The sequence below is a fragment of the Stenella coeruleoalba genome (assembly GCF_951394435.1).
Source record: "Stenella coeruleoalba genome assembly, chromosome: 8".
NCBI classification, from domain to species: domain Eukaryota; kingdom Metazoa; phylum Chordata; class Mammalia; order Artiodactyla; family Delphinidae; genus Stenella; species Stenella coeruleoalba.
In genome coordinates, this window is record NC_137154.1 from 69981900 (window position 1) to 70002768 (window position 20869).

The 20869-nt window shown below is 40.2% G+C and overlaps 1 protein-coding gene across 1 annotated transcript in view; it reads left to right on the top strand.

Annotated features, from left to right (window-relative positions):
• The window catches only part of PIWIL4 (piwi like RNA-mediated gene silencing 4), a 41413-nt gene extending 32393 nt beyond the window's left edge, over window positions 1-9020 (top strand). Inside the window, exons 14-20 of the mRNA XM_079928765.1 lie at window positions 779-979; window positions 2055-2158; window positions 3889-3959; window positions 5331-5484; window positions 7383-7508; window positions 7614-7761; window positions 8474-9020. Coding sequence (XP_079784891.1) covers window positions 779-979; window positions 2055-2158; window positions 3889-3959; window positions 5331-5484; window positions 7383-7508; window positions 7614-7761; window positions 8474-8590 — 921 coding nt within the window. The 3' untranslated portion in view covers window positions 8591-9020. The remainder of the gene's footprint in view (window positions 1-778; window positions 980-2054; window positions 2159-3888; window positions 3960-5330; window positions 5485-7382; window positions 7509-7613; window positions 7762-8473) is intronic.
• The last annotated feature ends 11849 nt before the right edge of the window (window positions 9021-20869 follow it).

Sequence of the window (20869 nt, forward strand, 5' to 3'; positions counted from 1 at the left end):
GTACTTGATGGGAAGTAGAGGCAGTGAGAGAGAAGGGTGGAATTTAAAAATACCAGAGCACCTGAACCTTCTTTTTCCTTATTTTCCCTCCCCTCATACCTTACACTCAAGTCCAGGTTAACAAAAAATGTGTTGTTGCTTCTTCCTTTTATTTTGCCTGTCCAGCGCCTAATGGGAAAAAGACCACAATTTAAGCTAATTCTCCACTTTGCTTATCTGTGGATGAAGTTGGGGAGGAGGCAGTGGGGATGATAGCTGGAGAGCTACAGGGAAGGATCACTGCAGTAAGGGAGGCAGCTGGAGGAAGAGCTAGGATGGAAGGGAATTTGAGGAGACTGGCAGAATCAGATTGGCAGAGAAGCAAGGAGGAAGGAAGAGCCAAGGGAAGTGGTAGGGTTGGAGGGAGGCTTTGCAGAGTGGATGGCTGATGAGAAGGCATTTCAAATCGCTTAGATTCATTGCTCTTTAAAGGCCATTTAAGAGAAGAACTGTAGGGGCAATTCCCTGGTGGTCCAGTGGTTAAGACTTGGTGCTTTCACTGCCGTGGCCCATGCTCAATCCCTGGTCAGGGAACTAAGATACTGCAAGCTGTGTGGTGTGGCCAAACAAAAAAAAATAATAGAAAAGAGAAGAACTGTGGGGATGTTAATATTTGCTTCTTGGGAACTTGAGGGCAAAAGATGTTTGCATCCATATATTCGTGTTTTTTTAAAGCTTCCTCTGAACATAAGTAAATGAACTTTCTTTTCTTCTGTTTTTTTTTTTTTTTGACTTTCAGGTAATGTGTATTCTGCCTTCTAATCAGAATAGCTATTATGATTCCATTAAAAAATATTTGAGCTCCGACTGCCCCGTCCCCAGCCAGTGTGTGCTTGCTCAGACGTTGAATAAACAGGGAATGTTGATGAGCATCGCCACCAAGATTGCCTTGCAGATGACCTGTAAACTCGGAGGCGAGCTGTGGGCTGTGGAGATCCCTGTGAGGAACCGTCACTCTTTTTCTTTTAGTCATCAATCTATCTATTAATGAATTTTAAAAATTAAATCAAAGTAGGAGGAGATCTTTTCACGTGATCCTAGAAATATTTGCTTTGTTTGGTGGGTTGGTGGGTTGTATGTTTGTCTGCTCTGGGCTCCGTTACACCAGCCACTGGGAGGGTATCCAGAAGGTGAGGCGTGGCCCCACTCCGAGGCGTGGCCACGGAGGCGTGGCCTCCGTGTTCTCATGGAGCTTCGGTTAAGCTAATAACAGAATCTCTCGTGAAAGAGAATCTAGTTTGGCATCGACTTGGAGGCACTTGATTTGGAGCCTCCCAGCCGTGGTTTAAAATCTGTGCTCCATGGCCTGTGCCTTTACCTGCTTTCAGCAGGGTGATACTTTGCAGAGTAGCCTTGAATCCTGGATGGGACGCCCCCACTAGAGCTTGGGGAACCGGCAGAGCCTGTGATACAAACCTCCAAGTCGTGTTGGGAACTGAGAAAATCATCTCCTCTTTCCTGAGCTATGGCCACCATGGGAGGAAGTGAGGAGGGTGAGGAATGAGGGAATGTTGCCTATTCCCTTAACCAGGATGTACAAGGTTACCCCCAGCTGCCCCTCCTGGAGGACATAGACAAGTGAGGATTCCTTAGAGAGCTGAAGAATGGGGAATGGAATTTCCCTTCAGATTCCTTCAGCCTCGAGACAGGGGAGAAATGGACGGGCCACTTTACCAGGATCTCTTGAGCCACTGATGGCCCTTGCCCACCCCCATAAAGGATGGTGGCCATTTTCTATTACAATGAGTCTCTTAAGCAAAGTATGTACTATATTGTTCCCTCCATCTTTTTGCTTTTTGTTTTTCTTTGAAGCAGGTTCTTATTATTCCCTTCATCTTTAAGTTTCTCTGGTTTCTGGTTTAATAATCTGCCTCATCTCGACCTTGATCTCCCTGGCACATAGCTTAACTTCAATAATTCAATAACTAGGGACAGTCTTTTAAAAACTTCATAATACATCATTGCTTGGGAAAACACCTCATTCCATTAAATCATGAAAAATTTTAATTTTACAGTTAAAGTCCCTGATGGTGGTTGGTATTGATGTCTGTAAAGATGCATTCAACCAGGGAATGGTGGTGGTTGGATTTGTGGCCAGTATTAACCCCAGAATCACCAGGTACTTTTAAAATTACCCTAACATACTCTTCAGTTATTTAGACTATTACTTGTGGTTTAACTAAAGACTTTACAGAAAGGAATAGTTTGTATTCTTCACTCATTTTTAAAATATGGACACTTATGGTCATAAATTATACTTACATCTATAAATGTGATGGATAATATTGGGGTAAAGTGTAGTTCATTAAAAAACCATTTTTATACATACATTAGGACAAGCTATTGCTCGTATGCAAATCATATTCCCCAAATGATGGCCGTGTAGAAATTCTTGTGCATTTGTTTTCTGAACACCTGCACTGTATTGGGCTCCATACTAGGAAGTTTACATACACGATGTCAAGCAGTTGAGAATCAGATTGCCTGGATTTATATCCTGATCTGTCACTTACCTATTATGGTAAATGCTCAAGACATGCTTGCTGTTATTGTTGTTTTTAATGCTCACAGAAACTTGATGTGGTGGTGGTTTACACAGCTATTAAAAACATAGGCAAGGGGCTTCCCTGGTGGCGCAGTGGTTGAGAGTCCGCCTGCCGATGCAGGGGACACGGGTTCGTGCCCCGGTCCGCGAAGATCCCACATGCCGCGGAGTGGCTGGGCCCATGAGCCATGGCCGCTGAGCCTGCGCGTCTGGAGCCTGTGCTCTGCAACGGGAGAGGCCATAGCAGTGAGAGGCCCGCGTACCGCAAAAAAAAACCAACAAAAAAAAACATAGGCAAGGATGAGGGATAACACATTAAGCATTGACTCATAGTACATGTTAAATTGTAGTTCTTTGAAGTGTTTCAATATTCGTAACTAAACAATGTGTTTTGAGGCTGTTTTGAACCATGTTTTCTTCCTAGAATTAAGCTATGTGATGTACTCCTCTAAATTGTGATCAGGTATATATTGGGGATTGTGGGAGACAGGAAAAGCAGCAATGTAACTGCGTGCCCCTGACTTCAGCCCAGGTTGTATGAGATCCCTGTTCTGTATGTCACTTCCTTAATCAAGCACATGAGGGACTTCCGACTGTTAGCAGCATTTCTAATTGCATCGTTATTATTGCACAGATTTAGAGAACTGGAATAACGTGGACACATATATACCACTAAGTCATGATCTTCATTTTCCAAGTGCTTTTAATGAATAATTTTAGCAAGAGAACTTGCTTCTGAAATCTAAATAAGTTAATCATGTTAAGATTTCAATTCCCGAAAGCTTACCTATAGAAATGAAGTTTATGCTTGAGAAATCTTTGAATATTTTTAAAGTAGATCTGCTAAACTAATAAATTCCCTTATAATAATAATGTAGTGGCCTCTATTTATCAATGCTTATTATGTACCAAGTGCTGTGCTAAGTACTTTACATATATTATCTAGTTTAATTTTTACAACAACCCTATGAGGTAGTAACTACCTTACTATCTTATAAATTTCCTTGGCACAAATGAGGAAACTGAGGCTTAGGTTCACATAAAAAAGTCATGTAGCTGGTGAGTATACCAGCCAGGATTTGAACCCAGAGACGTCTGATGCTAGCACTGTGCTTTAGTTTCTCGTATCAATAAATTTTATTGAGGGGGGGGCAGTGAGGGAGAGCATTTTAATATAATTGTAATCATACAGTGTATATAAAATTATGAACATTAATTTACTTATGTCTATTTCTTAATACTAATGCATGCTTAGAATAGAAATTTTGAAACTGAACTTTACTTTTGTTCTTTGCTTACTTTAGATGGTTCTCCCGCTGTATGCTTCAGAGAACAACGGCTGATGTTGCAGATTGCTTAAAAGTTTTCATGACTGGTACTGAAAGTGTAACAATGGGGGTGGGCTCCAAGCACTGTTCTTTCAGACCCCAAATTCATAAGCCTCTAGCAGACCAGACAGGTGGAAACAGACTTCTCAAGCCTGCCTGAGTTGACTGCCACCCAGTAGGAGACCCTGAAGTTGTGGCCTGACTCAAGCTAACAGACAGGCTCTGTTACTCTGTTATTTACATTTGTGTCTGTGTGTGATAAACTAAAAGCCAGGAGGAAAAAAAGTCTGTAGCTGCTGGTGGCTCTTGCAAGCAGTTTGAAGGTCAGAATAAACCTACCCTGGAGGAGCAAGGATTATGACAGACCAGCATTAGGTCTAGAAATAGGAGAGAAGCTTTTGGGACTGGGATGGGGATGCTGACACATCAAGTGTGGCGTGGCAGGAGAAGATGGGAAAGGCAGCAGATGGGGAGGGTGCCCTCCTTACAATGGGATGCAGTAGAAAGAGGGGGTCTGGGGTTCCCATGCCCTTTCCAACCCTGGTCTGAATCTGGCTTGGTCATTCCCTAGCATTGTGACCTGTGCAAATCACTCCCCGATTTGCATCGTCCCAGCTATCAACTTTGGGGGGTCATAAATATTTGTTTCCAAAAAAGGTGAATTTGGTGACATATTTTGGTAGTGGGCTTACATATACGGTCATCTTCTATCAAACAAATGAATTTCCTGGGCAATAAACTCTCCTAAAACAATGGTGCCGTATATGCATGAAAAGAAATATTTTATCATATTACTTTCCCCTCACTTCAAAACCTTATTAGCAGTTATGAAAAGCCTCTGTTGGGCAGGAGTCACTGTCTGGCCTCTGCTCTTCAGGCAATTTCTTAGAGCGAGTGGAAAATTTTCAGAGTTCATATTGTCAGCGAGAGTGATGGGTGAATCCACGTGAAGAGATGCTTTTAGAGGAACAGCCAAGTCGTTTCCTTATGTTTTCATATTTATGCTCATTAGAGAAGAAATTTACATAAAATTATCCAGTCTGTCCTTATTGAGAGGATTTATAGATTTAAAGAAACTAAATTAGTATTAATATGGGTTTGGGAAATTTGTATGTCTATTGCATGAATTAAATTTTAATTTATTGCTTAAATATTAAAATTTTACTAAAGAGAGATGCTAAGTTTGAGAATACATTATGCCATAGAAACCATAATGATTCCTTAAATAGCAGAGTTGCAGGAATGTTCTGGAAAGGTATCCATTTTTATATTATTGCAAATACAACCCAAATTAGGTATTACCCTGTCTTATCATGGTCTGAACTAGCAAGCTATTTAAATGTTAAAATATATGGGAATGTTATTCTTTGTTGGCATCAAGCAAGTCATTCTTTTCTTACTAACACCAAATCCTGCAGGGGCACTGAACAGATGGTACAAGCATAACCAGGGTTTGCCAGGACGGATAATTGTGTACCGTGACGGTGTAGGGGATGGTCAGCTAAGAACACTCATTGAATATGAAGTTCCACAGCTACTGAGCAGTGTGACAGAAGCAAGTTCAAATACCAGGTATCAAATTAGTATCCTTCCCCCACTTCCAATTCTAGCATATTCATCGCAACTATTAAAATTACTATATGCCAGCATCTCTTTTTTTTTTCCATGCAGTTAAGTTTCACTACATTTCTGCATTATGCAAGTACAACCAACCCTAGATTGGAGGGTAGTTGGGATGGTATTACGTAAATAGTCTGGGTGGTATGAGCTTTTGGGGGCCCTGGGTTGGGGCACCAGAAGAAGGCAGGAATCCTCCAGGGTGCCTGACACTGAGATTCAGCAGGAAGCCTGCAGGGCTGCTGGCAGGTGAAGATGCTTCACACCTATTAACATGCTAGGGGAAAAAACAAGCTGTGGTTTCAACTTTGAGGCCTAAATCAAGACACAGGGCAAAAGCCTCTGACCTGCAGGCACTGATGTGCAGCTCAGGTCTGCAGAAGGGGCTGAGAGTGGTGTGTGTGCTGTGAAAGCTGGGCTACATATGAAAATCAGACCATGCTAAACACCAAGTACCTTGCTCTGCTGTCACACTTCTAGATTCAGTGTCTGGGTATATTTTCCTCCATGACTGTGTCAAGTGTTAAGTGCAAGAAAAATGTTAGAACTAGAAAATGGAGGAGGATGACGATCTTAAATTGGCTTCTTAAAATGCTCAGAAAGCGTCTTATTCTGTTGTGCATAGAGCTTGGTCTGTAGGGTTACACCGTCGTCACCACCGTCAACCAAAGTGTCGCAGCCACGAGCCCCAAAGGAGCTGAGCCTTGACCTCATTAGTAACCATCAGAAAGGAGGGAGAGAATCATAGTTTGGAGGCAGAACCACCTTTAGCTGTATCCAAAATATCAAAGCCAAAATTTCTCATTCCCCGCTGACCTTGGGTTAGTTAGATTTTATTAAGAATCACCTCCATGCAATTTGGGGATCACAGGAGTAAATTTAGCAGCTGACGGTGCTAAGGAGTTAGTTCTCCTGCACTATAACATCAACTTTTAAAAAGTTTCAAGATTGAAAACATTAATAATATATTTTTAAAATAATTAAAACACTTAGGGCTTCCTTGGTGGCGCAGTGGTTGAGGGTCCGCCTGCCGACGCAGGGGACACGTGTTCGTGCCCCGGTCCGGGAAGATCCCACATGCCGCAGAGTGGCTGGGCCCCTGAGCCATGGCCGCTGAGCCTGCGCGTCCAGAGCCTGTGCTCCGCAACGGGAGAGGCCACAACAGTGAGAGGCCCGCGTACCGCAAAAAAAAAAAAAAAAAATTAAAACACTTAAAGTGAAATTTCAGTGACCCTTGCATCCTAGAGGTTTCTTCCATGATGGGAATATTTGGATTTGGATTTGGATTTTACCAAATACTGACTTAACACTTGGTCATTTAGCATTTGGCCCATATGCGTATGTGGACCGTCCATCGATCCTCCCAGGTGCGTGTTTTGCAGGATTCAGAAGCGTTGATTTGAAGAATAAGAGGAACTTCTGGTTCTTCCTTTGCTATTCAGAAATTGAGAAGACTGAAGGTGAAAATAGAGATGATTGCTAATGGGAAGAAAGTATTGTCTCCACGGATAATTCTGAAAAATCTTTCTTTAGAAGTGCTGATTGTAGTTCATTGTCCTGTGAACCATTCTCCCCTGTCCCGCCTCAGTGATATAAATTGGTCAAATGACTGAGCATACCACGCTTTTGCAACAAATGAAGACAATCCTTGATTTAAAAAATTGTTTGTGTCTCTGGGGGAGGGGAGATTGGGGGTAATTTTTCTTTGTTTTGCAATGTTTCGCTGATCAATTTATTTCATTTTAAGATTACCAAAAAATATATATAAATAGATAGAAAGTTGCATGGCTTGGTTTAGTTCTCTCCATATTTATTTATTTATTTATTTATTATTTTGCCTCTCTTGTTCCAAGCCCCAAACTGTCAGTGATCGTGGTCAGGAAGAAGTGCATGCCACGATTCTTGATGGAAACAGGCCGAACTCTGCAGAACCCACCTCTTGGCACCATCGTGGATTCAGGAGCAACGCGGCCTGAATGGCAAGTCTGTTAGAAAATCCGTTTTTAACAAAGCTTGACTGTGTGTGGTCAGGTTCAGTCCTGTTCTGCAAGCTTTCTTTCTCACAGTCCTTCTTTTCCCCTCAGGTATGACTTTTACTTGATCAGCCGGGTTGCCTGTCGGGGAACCCTTAATCCCACCTACTATAATGTCATTTATGATGACAACGGCCTGAAGCCTGACCACATGCAGAGACTCACATTCAAACTGTGCCACCTCTACTACAACTGGCCAGTAAGTGACAGCTGTTTATTTAGGTACAGAGTGGTACTCGAGGTGCCTACCAGGGAATTGTCACCCAATTCACCTTGGTGTCCCAACCCCTGGCACAATGCCTGATTTTCCACAAAGGAGGGATGAATGAATGAATGAATGACTTCTTAAGTCCACAGTGGATGAAACCCAGTCTATCATAGGCGTAAAATAGCAGTAACTCTATAATGCATTAGCGTTGATAATTTTTCTAGAAGACTTTATTATATACATTTTCTTATGCCAGCCTGGGAGGAAATCAGGGTATTGTTATTTCCAAGTTACAGATGAGGCAATTGAAGACAACTCAGATGTTGTGTCTGGTGGGAAAGTAACAGGCTTGGCTCTGTTCTGTATTCCTATACATTAGGCCCAGAGCTGCTCACCAAGTCCAAAGTCAAGATTTGCTCTGAGCCCCTTGGACCATCAAATTGTAGGAAACTTAGATCAGCCCTAAGCATGTGGCTCGCAGGTCCCAGCACCGGGAAGCCAGACTGGCCCTCTCTGCTCTCCCATCTTGCTAAGTGAATTTAAGTTCCCAGGAGAAAGGGTGCCCTTTGTTGATTGAGTTTGCTTCCAATTGACTTACATTCTATCTTGTATAAAACTAGTGGATGAAAAAACTCAGGAAAAAAATATCACTTTGAAGAGGAAGTTATTCTCTTAATCATTACCAATACTTTTTCCTCCTTAGGGCCTAATCAGTGTTCCAGCCCCGTGTCAGTATGCACACAAGCTGACCTTTCTGGTGGCACAAAGCACTCATAAAGAACCAAGTTTGGAATTAGCCAATTCTCTCTTCTACCTGTGATGACACGAACCACGGGCATCCCTAGCGGAGGTTTCTGAGGAGTCGTTGGTGTACTTCGTACAAATCTGCTGTGAGCTCGAGGCTGTGACTGGGGGAAGGAGATTCAGTTTAGTTTTAACTTACGGAAAAGAAAAAAACCCCAAATAACTGAATCTGAAATGGTTCAAAAGAAATGTATGTTGTTTTATTTTAAAGGTTACTTGCTTGAAGTGAATGCTTATTGTGGTGTACGGAATTAAAATGTACTATCATCTGAAAGTAATACTACAAAGCTAAATAGCTTCTAAGAAAATAAATGTTTGCATGATGTTTTGATGGTAGGCAAACGGGGTCTACGTTCTACACTAAAATTTGCAGAAGTTTTCTTAAATTATGTTACAGAGCGTTTTGTTGAGTGGTTTAAATAGTTGTTAGAAAATAAAGAACATTCAGAGCATCACATGTGTGTTTACTGTTATTCAGATTTCAGTTGGCATTTCATGTGAATTTCATTATTTAAGGGTTTTCAGCAAAGACTCTTACCCAGTAGACCACTTCACCATCACTCTTTGAGTTATATTTCTAAAAATGAATATTTCACTTATTCTCTCTTTTTGAAAATTGAAGTGTAGTTAATTTACAATGTTGTGTTTCAAGTGTACAGCAAAATGATTCAGTGATATATATATATATGTGTGTGTGTGTGTGTGTATATATATATATATTCTTTTTCAGATTTCATTTGTTCTTTTAGGGAATTTTATTTCTCTTAGGGAATTTTATTTCACTTAGTAGCAACTGCTCTCATTGATGACCTTGCTTCCTACTGCACAGAAAAGACAGACGCCATGAGGAGAGAACTTGCACAGGCTACCATCCCATCTACCCACCTAAGGGCATCTCTGTGCATAGACCCTGCCCCTCGCCTCATTATCATAAATAAACTGTGTCTGCGCTCCTGTGGAAGGCCCTCCACTGGTGTACTAAATCCCGTTCCCTCTGCTCTATCAAGAACACTGCTTTAGCAATCCTTCCCTCTCCCTTCTGCATCATCAATTTCCCTCTCGCACTGGATTATTCCCATCAGCATTGTAAATCTACTCTTATTTCTTCCATATTAAAACAGAAACATTTGCCCTCCAGCTCCCACCCCATTTCTTTGCTCCTCTTTACAGAAAAATGAACCCAGTTCCATACTCCACTCAGAATTTCACCACAACCACGAGAGCAAAATTGCTTTTGTCAAGGTGGCCAGTGACCTCCGTTTTATTAAATCCGATGGTCAATTCTCAGTCCTCACCTTCCCTGACCTGTCACAGCATTTGACCCAGTTGGTCATTTCCTCCATCTTGAGACACTCCACGTGGCCTCTAGGATAACACTCTCCTGGTTTCTCTCCTGTTGCATCCATCACTCATTCTCAGTTTCCGTTGCTGGTTTCTCCTCATCTTCTCTCCCTTTCACAAGACTGCCCCAGGGATGAGCATATTTCGATGCAGGAAAGTTCAGAGTTCCAGATTCTTCTCCCAGGGGAGAGAGTGTGTGAAAGGCTGCGGTGAAGTGGGAAGCAGAGAGCAGAAGGTTCTCTCTGAGGGATGAGGGGAAGCAGACACCAATGCAGAGATCGTTTAAGAGAGCACAGTCTTCTCCTGTTTGAGAGTTTTGTCCGGGCCGGGCAAAAATGCACCCACCATGGGTCCACTCCAGTAATAGTAACAATAACCTTTTGTGGGGTATAAGGGTGGAGGGGGGGTTAATACATTGCAGGCACAGTGCTAAGCACTTTACATACACATTAACTCTTCACAACAACTATATGAATTAGGCATTATAATGACCATTTTACAGGTGGTGAAACTGAGCCGTGTGGCTAACCAAAGTTTATAAAATTAATAATTGTGGAGCTAGAACTTGTCCTCAGGTGTGTTTGACTCCAAAGCCTCAGAGGTGAACCACAAGACTCTACTGCCTTAATAAAAGATTAAAAAAAAACTTCTCCCAGAGTTCTTAGATGAGGGAGTGCCTTATATGCCTTAAAATCGGCCTTGAATAGCAAGTCTTAGAGGCAAGGCACTGTATAAATCCAGAGTGGTTGTGTTTTTGTGTTGACGACGTGGTTTTCTTCCTTCCAAGTACAAGGATGATGTAAAGCGCCACCAGCTAACAGCCGGCTTGTATAAACCTACATGCAGCACGTTGATGAGACAAGCCACAGGCCTGTAGAGTTCTTCATCCTTTTACCTATTAAGCACTGTCCAAGGTAGCGGCTCTTTACCATTTTAACCCACCAGGGGGCACACAAGGACTGTCGTATAGGCCGAGCCCCCGGCCTTTGCCTGGTCCATGCGGTACAACAGATTGTGGAAGAATAGCCAACCCCAAGTGAGCTGCCAGAGGGCAGCATAGATTAGGAAACTCTTCATTTGAGCTCTGGTTCCAACTCTTTTAGCTTTGGGATGTGATTGGGATGTGATAACTTCTCCTCTATGAGACTGTTACCCAATTTGCAATGTGAGAAGGGGTTGGAGTAGACCAGTAGCGCTCAACCATGGAAACATTAGAACTTCCTATATTTAAAAGCTTTGTAAAAAAACATTGGCACCTGGGCCCACTTCCAGAAATAATGATTTTATTGGTCTGAGGTGAAGTCTGATCATCAGGTGATGCTGACGGTTAGCCAGGGTTGAGGACTACTGGTCTAGGGCAGTAGTCCTGGGTTTGAATCCCAGAACCACCACTTACCAGCTGTATGACCTTGGGCAAGTGACTTAACGTCTCTGAGCCTCAATGTATCTACCTGTAAAGACACCTAACAATGTTCACATTGTAGAAATGTGTAGAAATGTCCAGTCTAGGGTATCTGGGTTTAAACAAGAGCGCCATGTTATTATACTTCATGAGACATGAAGTGACATAATTTATTAGTCAGCAAATACAGGTCCATGTAATGTGCCAGGTGCTATGCTAGGTTCTGAATTCTACAATCTTGCTTAAAGGAAAGCTTAATGTTTTCTCTAGATATAAGCAGTCTACCAGTTGCTGTTTTAGGGAGTGAGTTTTTTGGTTTTGCTTTTATTTGGGGGTTGGAAAGCAGGCTCTGGAAGAGAGCATACTTTGAATACATTTCCATGGCAGCCATGAAGGGCACTAATCACACCTCCTGCAACTGGCTGACAGCCTCCAGATGCTACGCTCAGGGTCCACTGCAGTGGTGATGTTGAGAGCAGGCTCACCCCAGGCTGCTCCTTGCCACTGACTGGGCCCAGCAGAGGTGCTAGATTTGGGCCATTTCTGCCCAACATGGGACTCCACTATTGGGCAGTCCTCTTTGACTTGACCAAGGCTTTCTCAGAACTGCCCTGTAGTCTGGGGCTCTTCCTACCAACCCACTTCCCTTCCCCCTCTCCTTTCATGGATGTCAGACTGGCATCTTGGTCTGTATGCTCTCCGTGCTTAACTACCCCCTCTCACTTTCATCCTTCACAGGCTTTTCTCTCAATAAATCTCTGAAAAGTCTAATTCTGCCTTGGTGTCTGTTTCTTGAGGGACTCAAACTGACACAACTTCCTTAACCACTAAGTCATTTTTACGTTTTTAATAAAAATGAGCTGATTCGTAGTCTTAGGAATCCCCATTGACCACAACCTGAAATTTAAAAGAAAACTATTTATCTTGAGATATCATATGTTTAAAATATTGGATTTCAAGTTAGCCACTTCCCATAGGACAGTTTACTCTTAACTCTTCCTAACACACTTCAACATCTCAGACATGAAATGCCTGCTTCTGAGAAGTGCTGTCAAATGCCTGAGTTTTGTTGCTCAGGTAAATTTGTACTTTTCACTTTCAACTTGACCCATTACCCCCTGGGCAAGATAATCCAACAGTCCTGATGGGAAAGATGAGCAAAGGATTTGTTTTGAAGGGGGAGAGAGTGAGGATGACTGAAGAATTTAAGACGGAATCCAGTTCCTTCCAATTTACTGAGAAAGTTTTAAAAAATCCTCAATTAATTTTAAATTTATAAAAATAATAGACTTTTGGGCTTCCCTGGTGGCGCAGTGGTTGAGAGTCCGCCTGCCGATGCAGGGGACATGGGTTCGTGCCCCGGTCTGGGAAGATCCCACATGCCGCGGAGCGGCTGGGCCCGTGAGCCATGGCCGCTGAGCCTGCGCGTCCGGAGCCTGTGCTCTGCAACGGGAGAGGCCACAACAGTGAGAGGCCCGCATACCACAAAAAAAAAAAAAAAAAAAAAAAAAAAAAAATAGACTTTCATTATGGAATATTTGGAATGTACAAAAACATATAATGAGGTGGAAAAAGAGTCACCAATACACCTACTACCCAGAAGTACATACTGTCAACATTCTGATATATACTTTTCATCTAGTCCTTTAGCTATACCCTACATATAGTTTTATATACTTTATTTTTCACATATGATTATAACATGTTTTTTGTTAAAAATTTGGTAAGCGTAAATTTTAATGATTGAATAATATTTTATTGTACAGATGTAACAATTTCCCCTCTCTTTTTAAAAATTTATCTTCTTGAAATATAGCTGAGTTACAATGTTGTGTTAATTTCTGCTGTACAGCAAAGTGATATATATATATATATATATACATATTCTTTTTCAGGATATTGAATATAGTTCCCTGTGCTGTACACTAAGACCTTGTTGTTTATCCATTCTACACATAATAGTTTGCATCTGCTAACCCCAAACTCCCAGCCCATCCTTCCTCCATTCCACTGCATATTTCGCTCTCTATTGTAGCTCTAGGTTGTTTCGAATTTTCCCTTACTATAAAAAGATGGCATAATTTTTCTTCACAGTATTTTGGGTTTGTTCCTTGGGTTAGATTCTTAAAAGTGAAATTAATAAATCAAAAAGAATACTTTTTAGGTGCTTGGTATATATTGCAAATTTTTTCCCCAAAATGTCATATCTTAGGCTCTCACAGCTAACAAGTTTTGTATATTCTCATTAGAAGCAAAATATGTTGTTAATATGGTAGATGTCAGATAGTTCGTTTTTATTTATATATATTTGATTACTGGCAAAGGAAAACAATTTGAAAATGTGTATTAGCCATTTATATATATATATATTTTTTTTGAATTTTATTTTTTTATAGAGCAGGTTCTTATTAGTCATCCATTTTATGCACGTCAGTGTATACATGTCAATCCCAATCTCCCAATTCATCACATCACCCCCACCCCCACCCCCACGGCTTTTGCCCCTTTGTGTCCATACATTTGTTCTCCACATCAGTGTCTCAATTTCTGTCCTGCAAACCGATTCATTTGTACCATTTTTCTAGGTTCTACATATATGCGTTAATATACGATATTTGTTTTTCTCTTTCTGACTTACTTCACTCTGTATGAGTGTCTCTAGATCCATCCACGTCTCTACAAACGACCCAATTTCGTTTCTTTTTATAACTGAGTAATATTCCATTGTATATATATACCACATCTTCTTTATCCATTCATCTGTCGAAGGGCATTTAGGTTGTTTCCATGACCTGACTATTGTAAATGGTGCTGTAGTGAACATTGGGGTCATGTGTCTTTTTGAACTATGGTTTTCTCTAGGTATATGCCCAGTAGTGGGATTGTGGGTCATATGGTAATTCTATTTTTTAGTTTTTTAAGGAACCTCCATACTGTTCTCCATAGTGGCTGTATCAATTTACACTCCCACCAACAGTGCCAGAGGGTTCCCTTTTCTCCACACCCTCTCCAGCATTTGTTGTTTGTAGAGTTTCTGATGATGCCCATTCTAACTGGTGTGAGGTGATACCTTCTTGTAGTTTTGATTTGCATTTCTCTAACCATTGGTAATGTTGAGCAGCTTTTCATGTGCTTCTTGGCCATCTGTATGTCTTCTTGGGAGAAATGTCTATTTAGGTCTTCTGCCATTTTTGGATTGGGTTGTTTGTTTTTTTAATATTGATCTGCATGAACTGTTTATATATTTTGGAGATTAATCCTTTGTTGATTCATCTGCAAATATTTTCTCCCATTCTGAGGATTGTCTTTTTGTCTTGTTTATGGTTTCCTTTGCTGTGCAAAAGGTTTGAAGTTTCATTAGGTCCCATTTGTTTATTTTTGTTTTTATTTCCATTACTCTAGGAGGTGGATCAAAAAAGATCTTGCTGTGATTTATGTCAAAGAGTGTTCTTCCAATGTTTTCCTCTAAGAGTTTTATAGTGTCCTGTCTTACATTTAGGTCTCTAATCTATTTTGAGTTTATTTTTGTGTATGGTGTTAGGGAGTGTTCTAATTTCATTCTTTTACATGTAGCTGTCCAGTTTTCCCAGCACCACTTATTGAAGACACTGTCTTCTCTCCATTGTATATCCTTGCCTCCTTTGTCATAGATTAGTTGACCATAGGTGTGTGGGTTTATCTCTGGGCTTTCTATCTTCTTCCATTCATCTGTGTTTCTGTTTTTGTGCCAGTACCATATTGTCTTGATTACTGTAGCTTTGTACTATAGTCTGAAGTCAGGGAGTCTGATTCCTCCAGCTCTGTTTTTTTTCCCACAAGACTGCTTTGACGATTCAGGGTCTTTTGTGTCTCCATAAAAATTTTCAGATTATTTTGTTCTAGTTCTGTAAAAAACACCATTAGTAATTTGATAGGGATTGCATTCAATCTGTAGATTGCTTTGGGTAGTACAGTCATTTTCACAATATTGATTCCTCCAATCCAAGAACATGGTATATCTCTCAATCTGTTGGTATCATCTTTAATTTCTTTCATCAGTGTCTTACAGTTTTCTGCATATGGATCTTTTGTCTCCCTAGGTAGGTTTATTCCTGGTTATTTTATTCTTTTTGTTGCAATGGTAAATTGAAGTGTTTCGTTAATTTCTCTTTCAGATTTTTCATCATTAGTATATAGGAATGCAAGAGATTTCTGTGCATTAATTTTGTATCCTGCAACTTTACCAAATTCATTGATAGCTCTAGTACTTTTCTGGTGGCATCTTTAGGATTCTTTATGTATTGTATCATGTCATCTGCAAACAGTGACAGTTTTACTTCTTTTCCAATTTGTATTCCTTTTATTTCTTTTTCTTCTCTGATTGCCATGGCTAGGACTTCCAAAACTATCTTGAATAATAGTGGTGAGAGTGGACATCCTTGTCTTGTTCCTGATCTTTGAGGAAATGCTTTCAGTTTTTCACCATTGTGAATGATGTTTGCTGTGGGTTTGTTGTATATGGCCTTTATTATGTTGAGGGAGGTTCCCTGTATGCCCACTTTCTGGAGAGTTTCTATCATAAATGGGTGTTGAATTTTGTCAAAAGCTTTTTCTGCATCTATTCAGATGATCATATGGTGTTTCTTCTTTAATTTGTTAATATGGTGTATCACATTGATTGATTTGCGTATACTGAAGAATCCTTGCATCCCTGGGATAAATCCCACTTGATCATGGTGTATGAACCTTTTAATGTGTTGTTGGATTCTGTTTGCTAGTATTTTGTTGAGGATTTTTGCATCTATATTTATCAGTGATATTGGTCTGTAACTTTCTTTTTTTGTAGTATATTTGTCTTTTTTTGGTATCAGGGTGATGGTGGCCTCATAGAATGAGTTTGGGAGTGTTCCTTCCTCCTTAAATTTTTGGAAGAGTTTGAGAAGGGTAGGTGTTAGTGCTTCTCTAAATGTTCAATAGAATTCACCTTTGAAGCCATCTGGTCCTGGACTTTTGTTTGTTGGAAGATTTTTAATCACAGTTTCAATTTCATTACTTGTGATTGGTCTGTTCATATTATCTATTTCTTCCTGGTTCAGTCTTGGAAGGTTATACCTTTCTAAGAATTTGTCCATTTCTTCCAAGTTTTCCATTTTATTGGCATAGAATTGCTTGTAGTAGTCTCTTTGGATGTTTTGTATTTCTGTGGTGTCTGTTGTAACTTCTCCTTTTCCACTTCTAATTTTATTGATTTGAGTCCTTGCCCTCTTTTTCTTGATGAGTCTAGCTAATGGTTTATCAGTTTTGTTTATCTTCTCAAAGAACAAGCTTTCAGTTGTATTGATCTTTGCTATTGTTTTCTTTCTTTCTATTTTATTTATGTCTGCTCTGATCTTTATGATTTCTTTCCTTCTGCTAAATTTGGGTTTTGTTTGTTCTTCTTTCTCTAGTTCCTTTAGATTTAAGGTTATATTGTTTATTTGAGATTTTTCTTGTTTCTTGAGGTAGGCTTGTATAGCTATAAACTTCCCTCTTAGAACTGCTTTTGCTGCATCCCATAGGTTTTGGATTGTCGTTTTTTCATTGTCATTTGTCTCTAGGTATTTTTTGATTTCTTCAGTGATCTATTGGTTATTTAGTAACGTATTGTTTAGCCTCCGTGTGTTTGTGATTTTTACGTTTTGTTCCCTGTATATGATTTCTAATCTCCTAACATTGTGGTCAGAAAAGATGCTTGATATGATTTCAGTTTTCTTAAATTTACTGAGGCTTGATTTGTGACCCAAGATGTGATCTATCCTGGAGGATGTTCTGTGCACACTTGAGAAGAAAGTGTAGTCTGCTGTTTTTGGATGGAATGTCCTATAAATATCGATTAAATCTATCTGGTCTATTGTGTCATTTTAAGCTTGAGTTTCCTTATAAATTTTCAGTTTGGTAGATCTGTCCATTGGTGTAAGTGAGGTGTTAAAGTCCTGTACTATTATTGTGTTACTGTCGATTTCCTCTTTTATAACTGTTGGCAGTTGCCTTATATATTGAGGTGCTCCTATGTTGGGTGCATATATATTTATAATTGTTATATCTTCTTCTTGGACTTATCCCTTGATCATTATGTAGTGTCCTTCCTTGTCTCTTGTAACATTCTTTATTTTAAAATCTATATTATCTGATATGAGTATTGCTACTTCAGCTTTCTTTTGATTTCCATTTGCATGGAATATCTTTTTCCATCCCCTCACTTTCAGTCTGTATGTGTCCCTAGGCCTGAAGTGGGTCTTTTGTAGATAGCATATATATTGGTCTTATTTTTGTATCCATTCAGCAAGCCTGTGTCTTTTGGTTGGAGCATTCAATCCATTCACATTTAAGGTAATTATTGATATGTATGTTCCTATGACCATTTTCTTAATTGTTTTGGGTTTGTGTTTGTAGGTCCTTTTCTTCTCTTGTGTTTCCTACTTAGAGAAGTTCCTTTAGCATTTGTTTTAGAGCTGGTTTGGTGGTGCTGAATTCCCTAGCTTTTGCTTGTCTGTAAAGCTTTTGATTTCTCCATCGAATCTGAATGAGATCCTTGCTGGGTAGAGTAATCTTGGTTGTAGTTCTTCCCTTTCATCACTTTAAGTATATCATGCCACTCCCTTCTGGCTTGTAGAGTTTCTGCTGAGAAATCAGCTGTTAACCTTATGGGTGTTCCTTTATATATTATTTGTCATTTTTTCCTTGCTGCTTTCAATAATTTTTCTTTGTCTTTTATTTTTTCCAATTTGATCACTATGTGTCTCAGCATGTTTCTCCTTGGGTTTATCCTATATGTGACTCTGCACTTCCTGGACTTGGGTGGCTATTTCCTTTCCCATGTTAGGGACATTTTTGACTATAATCTCTTCAGATATTTTCTTGGGTCTTTCTCTCTCTCATCTCCTTCTGGGACCCCTACAATGCGAATGTTGTGGCCTTTCATGTTGTCCCAGAGGTCTCTTAGGCTGTCTTCATTTCTTTTCATTCTTTTTTCTTTATTCTGTTCCATGGCAGTGAATTCCAGAATTCTGTCTTCCAGGTCACTTATCCATTCTTCTGCACAGTTATTCTGCTATTGATTCCTTCTAGTGTAGTTTTCATTTCAGTTATTGTATTGTTCATCTCTGTTTGTTTGTTTTTTAATTCTTCTAGGTTTTTGTTAAACATTTCTTGCATCTTCTCGATCTTTGCCTCCATTCTTTTTCCGAGGTCCTGGATCATCTTCACTATCATTATTCTGAATTCTTTTTCTGGAAAGTTGCCTATCTCCACTTCATTTAGCTGTTTTTCTGGGGTTTTATCTTGTTCCTTCATCTGGTACATAGCCCTCTGCCTTTTCATCTTGTCTATCTTTCTGTAAATGTGGTTTTTGTTCCACAGGGTTGGAAACTTCAGGATTGTAGTTCTTCTTGCTTCTTCTGTCTGCCCTCTGGTGGATGAGGCTGTCTAAGAGGCTTCTGCAAATTTTCTGATGGAAGGGACTGGTGGTGGGTGGAGCTGGCTGTTTCTCTGGTGGACAGAGGGCAGTAAAACTTTAATCCACTTGACTGCTGATGAATGGGGCTGGTACCCTCCCAGTTGGTTGTTTGGCCTGAGGTGACCCAACACTGGAGCCTTTCTGAGCTCCTTGGTAAGGCTAATGGTGGACTCTGGGAGTGCTGAGACAAAGGAGTACTTCCCAGAACCTCCACCGCCAGTGTCCCTGTCCTCATGATGAGACAGAGCCATCCCCCGCCTCTGCAGGAGACCCTCCAACACCAGCAGGTAGGTCTGGTTCAATCTCCTTTGGGGTCACTGCTCCTTCCCCTGTGTCCCAATGCGCACCCTACTTTGTGTGTGCCCTCCAAGAGTGGAGTCTGTTTCCCCTAGTCCTGTCGAAGTCTTGCAGTCAAATCCCACTAGATTTCAAAGTCTGATTCTCTAGGAATTCCTCCTCCCACTGCTGGACCCCCAGGTTGGGAAGCCGGACATGGGGCTCAGAATCTTCACTGCAGTGGGTGGAATTCTGTTGTATAAGTGTTTTCTGTTTGTGGGTCACCCACCCCGCAGTTATGGGATTTGATTTTATTGGGATTGTGCCCCTCCTACCATCACATTGTGGCTTCTCCTTTGTCTTTGGATGTGGGGTATCTTTTTTGGTAAGTTCCAGTGTCTTCCTGTCGATGACTGTTCAGCAGTTAGTTGTGATTCTGGTGTTCTCACAAGAGAGAGTGAGAGCATGTCCTTCTTGCCATTTGTATTTTTTGTTTGTGTTTTTCTTGACTTCTGTAAGGCTTTTTTCTTTTTTTTTTTTGTGGTATGCGGGCCTCTCGCTGTCGTGGCCTCTCCCGTTGCGGAGCACAGCCTCCGGACGCGCAGGCTCAGCGGCCATGGCTCAGGGGCCCAGCCACTCCGCAGCATGTGGGATCCTCCCGGACTGAGGCATGAACCCGTGTCCCCTGCATGGGCAGGCGGACTCTCAACCACTGCGCCACCAGGGAAGCCCAAAGGCTTTTGTATTTTAAAGATATTAATAATTTGTCATACTTTGGTACCTATGTCTCTAATTTACCATGTGCTTTTAAATTTTGTTTATGTTGTCTTTTCAGCTTCAGAAATTTTAAGTTTATATATTCAAATTATCACTGTTTTCTTTTAATGTTACTAAAGCAGAGTGTGATTTGAAACCTAGAAAATCTATCCCTGTCTAGATATTTGACAAATATGACCTTTTCTTGGTTTTTATTTCCTTTCCTATAGTCCTGTGAATCCATCTATATTATATTTTAGTGTAAAGTGAGTACTGTATCTAAGCTATTTTCCCCAAATCTGGAAGAGAATTGATGAGTTAAAGGAGAACCAAATATAAATCCTGAAAATTAAAAATAGAATCATTGAAATAAATACCTCAATCGATTTGTTAACCAGACAAAGAGAGGATTAATAAATCAGAAAGCAGACTTTAGGAAATCAGTAGATTTAGAATGCAGTACAAAGAGCTACACGTGGAGTGTAAAATGAGACACCTCACCACACATTTGGTAGAAGTTCCAGAAATAGGAAATACAAAGAACAGGTAGAAGATGGAGGCAATTTTCAAGAGATAATGCCTTCAAATGTTCCAAAATTGGAACGTACATTCTTAGAGTGAAAAAAAAAATCACAAGGAGAATAAATAAGAAAGTTTCATACTTAATACAGTTTGATGAAATTATAGAACATCAAGTATAAGGGAAAATCTTAAAAGATTTCCAGAAAGAAGTGTAGACTTGCAGACCACCTGCAAAGAAGCAATAACACTGCCTGTAGAATAAGTGAGAAAAAAATTGAATAATATCTTTAAAGTCTTGAGAGAAAAGAATAATGAAGAATAATCTATGTGCAGCTAAATGAACTTTGAAGAATGAGTGATAAATTTAAAAATTCAAATATAATGAGGGTTTACTGCCCACAGACCCTTGCTGAAAGAGCTACTAAAGAATGTACTTCAGTATAACAGAAAACAAACCCACTGAACAAAGCAAAGATGAGTAAAGAAATTAGTAAAATATGTTGTAAATCTAAACTAATATTGGT